Source organism: Nannobrachium achirus, assembly GCF_963921795.1.
Source record: "Nannobrachium achirus genome assembly, chromosome: 12".
Taxonomy (NCBI): domain Eukaryota; kingdom Metazoa; phylum Chordata; class Actinopteri; order Myctophiformes; family Myctophidae; genus Nannobrachium; species Nannobrachium achirus.
Genome location: NC_137832.1, coordinates 52,252,994 through 52,265,595, shown reverse-complemented (window position 1 = coordinate 52,265,595; position 12,602 = coordinate 52,252,994). Strand labels below are relative to the sequence as shown.

At 42.8% G+C, this 12,602-nt stretch overlaps 1 protein-coding gene across 1 annotated transcript in view; it reads right to left on the bottom strand.

Moving 5' to 3' along the window:
- Positions 1 to 12,298, bottom strand: part of aacs (acetoacetyl-CoA synthetase) — a 78,704-nt gene extending 66,406 nt beyond the window's left edge. The window contains exons 1-4 of the mRNA XM_080739344.1: positions 11,981 to 12,298; positions 9,079 to 9,182; positions 4,094 to 4,214; positions 801 to 914 (exon numbers count right to left, since the gene is read on the bottom strand). Coding sequence (XP_080595470.1) covers positions 801 to 914; positions 4,094 to 4,214; positions 9,079 to 9,182; positions 11,981 to 12,113 — 472 coding nt within the window. The 5' untranslated portion in view covers positions 12,114 to 12,298. The remainder of the gene's footprint in view (positions 1 to 800; positions 915 to 4,093; positions 4,215 to 9,078; positions 9,183 to 11,980) is intronic.
- Between the last annotated feature and the right edge of the window lie 304 nt (positions 12,299 to 12,602).

Below are 12,602 nucleotides of genomic sequence, written 5' to 3'. Positions count from 1 at the left end.
CTGAAAAAAAAAGAAAACTGTCCCTGTCCTACAGTAATAAAAGCATGCAACACAGTGTGTGTGTGTGTGTGTGTGTGTGTGTGTGTGTGTGTGTGTGTGTGTGTGCGTGCGTGCGTGCGTGCGTGCGTGCGTGCGTGCGTGCGTGCGTGTGTGCGTGCGCGTGCGTGCGTGCGTGTGTGTACTCCCCTGCTCTGCTGTTTGATGTACAGGACGGCAGGGTTCAAACTGACCTCCTGTTTGGATAAAACATTCCACTCTTTTGGCCTGTCGCGCCTCACCTTTGACCCCTGTGTCAAAGTTCCTCACACTCTCTCTCTCATCTCCATTGCTCGAGCTCTGTCCTTCTCCCATCAATATTGCAGACTTTCATGTTCAGTCTGTTACTTCTCGTTCATTCTCATTCACTACAAGCTAACTCGCATACTGTATGCCCTCTTAACCACAGTGCATCCCAGGCATTTGATTTAAGCAGTCCTCTATTCTATGTTCATTCTACGTGTTTAGCTGTCACTACTTGTTATGTGTAATGTAATGTATTGTAATGTAAAGTTAGGTGCATGTAATAACTATTTGTCACTACACATGGGGCAGAACCTGTCAGCAGGGAGAGTAGGACTAAGGACTCCTCCCGGTGAGGGCTTCTCACTGGCAGGTGAGTCAGTTTACAACAGCAGTGCCAACACACACACACACATTTTGTGTGGGGAGGAATTCATTGGCATAATGAATGACTACATTGGGGAGAAAAAGGAGTAAAAAAAGAAGCTAGCTGGACACAAGCCATATGGACGCAGACTCACCTACAACCCTGTCTCCTGTCTGAACGCCCATCTTCCGCATGGCGGCGGCGAACAACGCCACGTCTCTCCTCAGCTCTCCATACGTCACCTTCTGTATCTCTTCATTGGCCTCCGCTGGGGGGGGGGGGGGGGGGAGGGGGGGAGAGACAGAAGGACAGGCAGACACTTTCATGTACTTGAAAACACCAGGCACGTGCACACATAAACATCAAAGGGGGCTTGAGCACCTTCCCTTTTACCTGTCTGCAAAAAGTACCCTCTCCAGACCATGAATGCAGTTTTTACTATGGTGAATGAAATGCAAATGCCCCCCTTTCCATGCCATATCTGAAGGCAGCTTTCAAGAGAATTGCTGTGTCCAAGGTTTATGATTATGCATTGCTTAGTTCAGTGTGGTATCAAGCACCGGAAATAGCCGACCTCCAAGCTCACAAGGAGTCTCAGCGTGGCAGTTTGTGAGCTTGAGAGTCTGCTATTTTTGATATTTTCACCAAAAGGCCCTTTTAGAAAGTTCAGCCCCTGCCTCTCTAACATAATTTGCACGTCCCTGGTAAACACCAGCTCAGAATGTCAGAACGGAGTACAAAGTAAAGAAATCCTCAGTGTTAATTCCTCCTATCCTGTCCTAATATCTCAGAGAGTGTGTAATGCAATGTAACCAAATGGACCCTGTAAGAGTCACTGAAGGGACAATTAGGAGTAATAAAAGTTAGTAAGAATAATAATTACAATGATAATTTTGTTCTCCGTTCTGATACACGGTCCGTCCAGGTGGATGTGTGTGACGCGTCAGTCCTAATCAAAAATGGAACCTGCATGTGTTCTACATTTAGCTCAGTCTCAAGCTCTTTTTAATGCTTTTCATCAGTTAAATATTTATAAAATCCAGAGACAGGACTGGTCCCCCAACCACTTCCAAAAAGTACCTACAATAGCAGACCTATTAGCTTGTGAACGTGTGCAGTAGATTGGCTATTTTCGCTACTTCTGCACAACGCTGCTCCCACAGAGACACATACTGCTGACCAGTGGTGTAAAGTAACTAAGTATAAGGAGGCCAAAGGCTGTACAATTTTAAGGTATTTATTTTGCTTTACTGGTATTGTACTTTATTTATTTTTTTCATAGCCGGCCTACAAGCTCACAATGTATCGTAATGCGAGGCATTGTGAGCTTGTAGATTTTCTAGTAAGTACATCACAATTTGATCTATCTATACTTTCACTTAAGTAAAAAACTTGAGTACCACCACTGCTGCTGACTCATCCACTCCAATAACGTCACAGCATAATGTCAACGTAAATCAGAGGAGAAGAGCGGGGTGGGGTTTGGGGCTGGGGGCCCAGAGGGCCAATTAATCTCTGAGTGGTTCGACAGATCGCAGTGGACGTACAAAGTCGTTGAAAAGGCAGGTCGACGGGCAGAACATGACGTCACGTCTCATGTGTCAGAGAGCGACGTGGAGACTGGAGAGACATGAGGCAGAGAGGAGCCACAGGCTGTGGCCAGGATCCTCGCATCTCTAAGTAAACGCTCGCTGACGTTCATTGCATCGCTGTGACTGATGGACCCTCCGTGCAATTACATTACAGCTCCTCTGTGAGCATGTGTATGTGTGTGTACTATTAGATCTGTTAGACACACACACACACACACACACTCTTTAGAAGTGCCTATCCATTACTATATGAGAGACAGAGCAGGCATCGGGAGTTAAACTAATAACCTGACGCACGCATGTAGCTCTGTACTCGCATCTATCTTTAATCCTCCTTTCTTCTTCCCTCGTTCGTTCGTTTGTTCCTTCATTCCTTCCTTCCTTCCTTCCTTTATTTGTATCTTCCTATCCTTTTCTTTCAAAAAACTATATATATAAAATATATATATATCCCATGGCTTTTTTGTAAACCATTTTTTCACCTGGTGATGAATGAGAATGGGAGAAAAAATGAGTAAAAAAGAAGCTAGCTGGACACAAGCCATATGGACGCAGACTCACCTACAACCCTGTCTCCTGTCTAGACGCCAAAAAACCTGTGGTGCCAAAATCATCGAAGCATATATATTGCTGCTTATCAGAAATTACATTTTAAAATATATTTTCGTTATTAACGGAAATGCCAGCTTCCGTTACTCGGATTTCAGGAGGTATAGTTCCAGACTCTATATAGCATTCGGAGATTGTGGAATAGTTGTCTGGCTATGCAAGACTAAGTGCTCTATAGATCTGGAGAGAATTGACCTTTATCTTTAGAGAAGAACAGAAAACACTGCCTTTTTACTCCTGCTCTGAGACCAGAGAGAGATAGAATCGGGAAAGAACTGCTTTGAGACAGCCAACCGTTTACAAGACGTAAAAGGTCATTTTGGATTGACTCGATAGCCTTTAAAGACCGTAGACTGGACTTAATTTAAATTGGCTAAGAAGAATAGACAGTTACAGACGATAACAATTCTGATGCGAATTCTAGCTCCTTTGTATTTCATGGATCCTGTTTGCCAATCGTTCTGCTCCTAAAATATCGTCTCTCATTATGTCCAAAACTGTTACTTTTCAGGATCCAAGTTAAAAACTAGCAAAAGTAGCAGAGAGGCCGTCTGGGAATCGTAACGTTCCCGGTTTGACCCTCGCCAACGAGCAGTCTGCGTGTCGAGGGGTCCCTGAGCAAGACACTTGACCTCTAACTTAGCACTAGACATCTGCTGGGTGAATGCAGAAAAGTCATGTATTCTCCCTCCTCGGGGAACAGATCTGGAGTCAATTAGTTCAAGTTCAAAGCAAATATTATATTGACTCAAAATAACATTTTGACAAAGATGTTCCATCACAAGCCAACATGGTGATAACCCTGGTCCCTGGCACAGCCACACTGTCATATCATTGCAATAAATGGTTTTCCTCTTGACACAGAGTGTCTGATTCTGTAGTAAGATTGGGCCTTAGAGTAAATGTTTGATTAGAGTCTGCAGCTAGCTAGACAAGGGTTTCCAGGGACTTTGCGTGCAGCTCATAGGACCCATGGAGTAGTTCAGGGCAGGCATGAAGTCCAGCCCGCGCACAGGTGTTTCCTACCTAGTTTCAGTAAGACTCACGGCAGACCACGATCCTAATGATCCTACTTAAGATGATAAAAACATCCAACGCATGGCATCTGTTGCCATAGTAACATATATACATATATAACATATATGTGTGTGTGTGTGTGTGTGTGTGTGTGTGTGTGTGTGTGTGTGTGTGTGTGTGTGTGTGTGTGTGTGTGTGTGTGTGTGTGTGTGTGTGTGTGTGTACTCACTGGCTGCGTACAGGGCCACTTTGTCCTGGTCTGCGTGTTTCAGCAGGTTTTCCGCATAGTTTAATCGGGCCCCTTTAAACCACTCAGGAACATCTGAGATACGCTTGTTAGCATCCACCACCTGGACACACACACACACACACACACACACACACACACACACACACACACACACACACACACACACACACACACACACACACACACACACACACACACACACACACACACACACACACACACACACACACACACACACACACACACACACACACACACACACACACAAGACAGACATACAGGACAAGATGTGGGAGTTACTCACTGCAGCTACTGTCCAAAGACAGTACAGTCTTCTACATACTATGCTGTGAAGAAAAGTGTTGCATACACATAGACCTGATCGCAGACCAAAACACACTTATTTGGCTCTTTCTTCTTGGCTTCCAGTTTAACTAATCAGATTGTCATGACCACAAAAAGGCATTAGTGTACTGAAGTGCACTAAAATCATCAGTGTTCATTTAGCTCTGAGAGTGTAAAATAGTAAAACCAACAAGAAGTTGACATTTTTACAATATATTATATTTTTATCCCACGATTTTGGCGCCTACCCCTCCCAGGGTGTGGGCGCTGATGACGCAGAGGAGAGAACACGCCCCCAGCGCCAACAGCATCCCCCAGCGGGAATCGAACCCAGGACCTTCTAGCTGTGAGGCGACAGTGCTTCCGACTGCATTACCCATAAGGGTAACACTTTACTATAAGGTACAAAGTAATACACTCAGTTAATGCTTAACTAACACTTTATTCCTCATTAACTAATACATCAGTTAATCATGAATTCATCATGAAAAATCATCAAGTAATGTTGGAATAGCTATTACTTAACTAACTTAATCTATCAGTAGTTAAGACTATGTTAGTTAATAGTTAGTTAACATCAATCATATTATGGATGGTTTGTAGATCTGTCTTTTCTGGTCCAATATGAGAGACCCCTGGAAGTTTTAGACCAACCAGTATCACCGGGTCAACACACTAATCCTACCCGCCTATGAAGCACTCATCCTGGGCATAGAATTGACCAGAAAAAACAGATCTACAAACCATCCATAATATGGTTGATGTTAACTAACTATTAACTAACATAGTCTTAACTACTGATAGATTAAGTTAGTTAAATAATAGCTATTCCAACATTACTTGATGATTTTTTATGATGAATTCATGATTAACTGATGTATTAGTTAATCAGGAATAAAGTGTTAGTTAAGCATTAACTGAGTGTATTACTTTGTACCTTATAGTAAAGTGTTACCCCAAGCCCAGTATAAATAACATTCTATGGGGATTATTATTATTTTTTTTTTAACTTGATCAAATTTCGTCCTAAACTGTCACTAGTAGGCCTATAGTACGACCTGAGCAGTGACTGAAAACGCATAGTTAAGAATGTTACACAGACAAAAATATGCAATATTCCAAGGAAGGAACAGTAGTTTTGCAACACGCCAGCAGGTGGCCGGCCGGTTAAAGCGCCTTGCCAAGGAGGACACTTCCGCCCCAGGACTGACTCTGTGTGAATGTTTTCCTTGGCAAGACAAAGACAAGTCACTCTGACACTGTGTCAGTGGCGTAAAGAAAATAAGTACATTTACTTAAGTACTGTACTTAAGTGCAATTTTGAGGTATTTGTACTTTACTTGAGTCTTTCCAATTTCCAATGCTTTTACTTCTACTCCACTACATCTCTCAGATTCAAATATTGTACTCCACTGCATTTATTTTAAAACTTTAGTTACTACGGTAGTTACTATGTAGATATTGATTATTATTGCAAAACATACCTTAACAACTTCAGCCATATATCAATGTTCGCGATGCGACGCATTGCGAGCTTGTAGATCTGCTATTTAAAAAAAATATTGAAATTGAAATGGGACATTCTGCACAATGAGCACTTTTACTTTTGGTACTTTAAGTACATTTTGATGACAATACTTTTGTACTTTTACCCGAGTACATTTTGAATATCGGACATCTACTTGTAACAGAGTACATCTACATTGGGTATTGATACTTTTACTTAAGTAAGGAATGTGAGTACTTTTCCCTCCACTGCACTGTGTAACAGGCAGGACACATACTGTATGCAGTCAGCTGACGCTGTCTGTGCCTTCTTGTACACAATGTCTTCAGTGTCCCGGGGACAGAAGGAGTGCCAACATGTGACATCATCATATGCTTTGTCTGAGTGTACACGTCAACGGTGTAAAGTAACTAAGTACATCTAAGCAATACTTAAAGGGGCACTCCACCACTTTTCAACCTATGTTCATATAATTGGTCCTCACTCAAAAATAGCTTTTTTTTTTTCTTTTCTCAGAGGAGGGCTGTGGGCAGGTCAGAAACCCATCGTCTTGTGACATCATCGATTGCCAATCCAGCTTATAGAAACTGCAGGCTTTCTATTCCTGAAAAATTGCAATTTTAAAGTGGAAGCCATTGTTCTCGCGATAATAAAAATCTAAATATTTTTTTCTAAAATATTGATTACATTTTTTGGGGGGGGGGGGGGGGGGGGAATGATGTCACAAGACGATGGATTCTGAACTTCCCACAGCTCTCCTAGGAGACATGGACTGAGTAGAAAAAAACTGTGATATTTTATCATGAACATTAGTGAGGACCTATTATATGAAGACAGGTTGAAAAGTGGTGAACTACTCCTTTAAGTACAATTTGAGGTATTATTTTGTTTTACTTAACTTCAGTTACTAGTTACTTAATTTGAAGATATACATTATTATATGATAAAACATACATTAGCTTCAGCCCTATTTTTATCTCTGCCCTTTTTTGGTACTTAAAAGTAACAGTCTATCCCAAAAAAATTGAATAATGTGTAATAAAGCATTGCAGATGCCATAGCACCACAAATCAATTCTGACTGCGGAAACTTCCCACTGGACTTCAAGCAACTCTGACTTAAGAAGGTTGACATTATAAATCCTAGTTTTGAGTGTGTAATAGTGTAATATTTTGAAATATGGACTTTTGATATTCATGACATGAATGCCATACAAATTCAAAGTTTTAACAAAAAATGTTTGGAATAATTCAATGAATGTGCAATGTATCTAGAATATAATAAGATTTTGAAAACAGGCCTTTTTAAGTTAATTTCTTTTACTGAAGTAAAACATCGGAGCATTCATTCCCCACCGTGTGTACATTAGGGGAGTGGCAGCTTCACAGCCAGTGGAACACACTCTGGGAGGGTGCTGGGAGGGTGCAAAATGGACCCGTAAGTAAGGGTCCATTTGGTTCTACTTTGTTCGCACCCGAGTTGCAAATGGATCAATTAACACTGAGGATTTGGTACTGTGTACTGTAGCTACTGTATATCCTGGACCAGGGAGGATATTGAAGGAAAGAATCTGGAAGGTTTGCCTTGCGTCCGGTGTTGCAATTTATGCAGGAATGCAATGGTTTCTCTTTGGATGAATACATGCTGTTGTATTGTAATGCAAACAGCTGAGTTAAAAATACTTGATATTGATATTAATATGGTAATGTCATGGAGGTCAGGATGATAAGATTATCACTTAAAATGCCTTAAATGGCATTCCCTGTTGCTTGGGCCTTTATTGCTGCTTCCAGAAACTACAGTAAAACATAACAGCATTTCTTTATTTTTTTTTTAGAAATTATTATTATTAGTAAATGTGGATATGATTGTGTCATTCAGGTAGAACAGCCTAATAAATCCAGATTACATCACTTTAATGTAACCATATATCACAATATTATAAGCAAAATCACTAATGCTATCCTGAATCATATCACCAATATCATATCGATATACAGTATCACCCAGTTCTAGACAAAAGCAACACAAAAAATCGAAATGATCTTCTCGTGGAATGCATAAATAAGATCCTTGAGGTGTTTGTGTGATAATAAGTAAAGTCGCCTAAAGTGTCAGGGCAACGCCTTCATGTGCCTTTAAATAATAACCACGGTCACAGATACACTGCATGGTGTCAGACTGTGAGGGTGTTTGCTGACTTCATCTCACACGACAGCATGTGTAAGATGAAACTAGCTGTGGTGATTCACTGTGTTGTTGTTGTTGTTGTTGTTGGGGTTGTGCTTTCCTTGGGTCACTCTCAAGGCTGGCTGATTGACCCTACCTGAAGGTATCCATCTATGCCAGGAATCTACGTGTGTGCGTGCGTGCGTGCGTGCGTGCGTGCGTGCGTGCGTGCGTGCGTGCGTGCGCAAGCATATCTCGAGAACCGATCGACTTCACACTTGGTGGGCGTATTGAACAGGTGAAGTTCAAGGGAATGTTACTTTAGAATGCTGCAAGCATCACTTTCAGGGACCACATGCCCTATAGTGGTATGGTATTATAGTACTATAATGTCTGTCTGTCTGTGCCGTGTCCAGTGTAGGGGTACAACAGTTAATAAAATGCATTTATTTTATTATAATAACCATTTTTTGTTCCCCCCAGAACTACATAAAATAGCTGATCTACAAGCTTACAATTATTGTTACATATCTGAACTCCAGGTTTGACAGTTGTGACACACAATGACACATTTAACTTGGCCTGGGTGCTATTTTACTGTGTTATGCGAGAGCGAACTTTTTGAGTTGTGGCACCAACAGGGAACGCAATAGGGACACACATTATACTGAAAAGTTAAAATAGGGAACTTTCGTGTGGTGTTTATTGTTTTTTCATGACATGATTTAGGCAAGACAAACCTCCAACACTGAAATGTTAGTACAGGGGGGACAAATAGACGTTTTCCAGGGAGAGGGTATTGAAAGGTCACTGGGTGGTTTGACTAGCATGGAAATCAGACGCTCTGGTCTTCCGATAAGATATCAGCTGACTGTCTGTGTGTGAAGTGGAAGTATGCAGCGTAACACCAACAGAAGGTTCACATTCAGCGTGTTGCACCTGCCTCTTTGTACGTGGTGGAGCTGACCACGCCACAGAACCGCCACACCTCAGCCCAGAACTCCGGGTAACTCTCCACCGACCACTGGTACAGGTCATTGTAGTTTGCTAGAAAGAAGAGAGAAATCGCTTGTTGTTACTACCGATTAATAATGATAATAAAGTCATAAATTATCTGTCTCAATACAGCAAACTTTTTCATGTCAAGGACCCACAAAATGATATGTATTTGACCCACCCCATCTGAAAATGTTTTGTGCCAGGGACCCCCAGAAGAGAAGATTTATGTTAAAAAAAAAACTCTCCCCAAACGACCCCTGGAGGTCCCCGGACCCCACTTAGAGAACCACTGTCACACAGTACATTATACTGCTGTCTTGAAGAGGAAGTGTTTTTGTTCAATTTGGCAATAGGAGTAGCAGGAAGGGATGATTCATTAATTACTATAAATTTGCATTTCCCTCTTTGCAGCTCACCTGAAGTAAATAATGATAACAAGATATAGCTCCGTTCATGAACCCAATAACGCCTTACATTACATCAAAACAACGAACAAACAGCCAAACAAAACAGCAAACAACTATTTGCCATAAGCCTGAGAGAATAGGTGTCTTTTCAAGGCAGCCTTTAAAAGAGTCCAGTGTTGGAGGAGCATGGCAAATCTCCATTTGGAGAGAGTTCCACAGGGTGTGAGGGGGCTGCCTGCCACACTGAAAGCTCTGTGGGGGACAGAGAGGAGGTCTGAGTCTGTGGACCACCGCGGGGTCCATGACAGAGTACGTTTAAGGAGGAGGCCAGAAGTAATGTTTGACATAATGAACTAAACAGACAAAAACAAGCAGGGGTTGACACTAAGGTCTCAGAGGCACTTGCCCATCAGGCAAGTACAGGTCATGTCCTATTTACCCAAAGGTCATGCCCACTTGCCCAAACAGTAAGTTACCCATTAAAAAAGATAGGTACATTTTGAATTACCGTTACATTTCTACTTTCAGGGTCTGTGCTATAAAAACAATCATGCCTACATTTGTATGCCAGATACTTACATAGATATGAATATGACGATGGGTTTACACTTACGTTATTTTATATTTGTACGTGCAGCAACAGTGAAAACAGCGCATTATATACACAGTGCTCTTATTTTACATTCCACAGACCAGAAAGATGTTCAGGTGTTTAATAGTCAGATACTGCATCTCGTGTTGTGTTTATAGACTGTTGCGTCCCCTCTCAAACAAGCACTTGCCCATTCGGGCAAACTGAAAGCAAACTCCACCTGCCTGAAAGTTTTATTTACCTGCCAGGGGCAGGTGGGCAACACTTAGTGTCAACGACTGAACTGTTACACATTATATTAAAGCTGCCCTTGTACATGTACGTCCTACCAGGAATTTGAACCAGGGTCTCACACATAAGATACCTAATTGCTACAGTCCCCACTAGGCCTTAACTTATGAATGCTTGTGGTCTTCAGGCATTACTGATTGTCAACAACCAGTACATTAGGTGTCCTACCTGACACCAGGGTCTACAAATGGCTCAATCAAAGAGAAGAGAAGAGAAGAGAAGAGAAGAGAAGAGAAGAGAAGAGAAGAGAAGAGAAGAGAAGAGAAGAGAAGAGTACAAACAACAGCGAATTAAAGAAGAAACATTAAGGATGAACACTATGTTCTCCCAATCTACACTCTCTCTCTCTCACTCCCCTCTCACCCCCCCGCCTCCCCTCCATTTACTCCACGATTACATAATATTGCCTCACTCTGTCTGTCTGTATGCCAGCCAGGGGCATCTATTCATGCTCGAGTAACCAAGGTTTTTTTACGCATTCCGTCCCCCAGCTCAAGTAGCCTGACTACGTGTAGCATTACACAGTCATATAGAGGCTGGCTGGCTTGCATTGTCTGCACTCACTGCATGATGAAAGTGCAGACCTGCAACGGACGGGGTTTGGCTGGCAGCAGTTTGCATGCAAAAATAGAAAAATAAAATAACACAACACAATTGGGAGCTGCATGCTTTGAGATTTATATGAAATACTTGGTGGGTGCATGAATGGCATGTTTATTACTACATTATTATATATGTTTAGCCAGCAAGGAGGCATGGCAGATGGCTAGTGCTACTCCATGGCATAGTGGAAATACCGATCAAGGCTGTAAACCTAGACAACAGGCCAGGGTGGCAGTGCACACAGTAGCCAGTAGTGTGTTCATTTATTCATTTGTAACTCTGAGTTTGAGAGTGTAGAAACGGAACCAAATGGACCCGTGTTTGTACACTCTCAGAGTTAAATCCACTGGGGACTTGTTTTCTTCTTCTGTGTGTATGGGCATTGCAAATGAAATTCTACTAGAAAGCAGATATAGCTGCACACTCAATCAGTCAGCCAGACACACACACACACACACACACACACACACACACACACACACACACACACACACACACACACACACACACACACACACAGTGTTAGTTACATGTCTGGTGTTGAATGACTGAAAGGCTATAATGCATAGACTGCCTCTCCATTTAATCCAAGACAACTCACTCTCTCTCTCACACACACACACACACACACACACACACACACACACACACACACACACACACACACACACACACACACACATCTCTCTCTCTCTCTCATTAATTGTCTCTTCTCTCTGTGTCTGTCTCTCATTCATTCTTTCAGCTATTGATGTATGTCTCTGTCTGTCTGTCTGTCTGTCTGTCTGTCTGTCTGTCTGTCTGTCTGTCTGTCTGTCTGTCTCTAATTCATTGTCTTTCTGCTATTTCTGTATCTCTCTGTATATCTCTGACTCTCTCCCTCTCCCAGTCTCCCTCTCTCTCTCTCTCTCTCTCTCTCTCTCTCTCTCTCTCTCTCTGTCAGTGTCACTCACCCAGATTAAGCCCGTAGTCCCTGTTCACCTGGCTCCTGAACTTGTCCATCTGCGTGTTCTTCTTGGAGTCCGGGTACCACATCACCCTGTTCTCCTCCATGTCCATGATGGTGTCGCTCTTGTCCTTAGACATTGTGTCGCTGTGTGTGTGTTTATACGGTTGTCTTTATTTCAGAGAGAGTCCACAGAGGCAGGCAGTTACACACACACAGTGTCACCTCCAGACGGCTCAGTGGCAGTTGAGGTTATGGTGACACACAGTGACAGTGACAGCTAGGTGACTACTATCTATCTGTCTGTCTTGTCGTGTCTGTTCCTAAGCGTGGAGAGCCTACTGACTGACAGTGGATAATAAGGTAAACAACATCCCATGTCCCGAGGGGACCGCCCCCGGCTCTCATTGGCCGGTCGGCCGGCCGTCTGTCGCGAGGCTGACCAACGAGGCGTCCGCCTGACGAGCCGTCGGCCAATCGCGGCGCGGGAGGTACCGCCGGGCCATGGGATCCTGTGGATGCGTGCAGGCCCCGCCCCGCCCCAAATGGGAGCAGAGCTGCGTTCAAGAGCGCTTTGACTAACTAACATGTGTCCCTAAAAATGTAGATAGGCCTAGATCCATCTCAGA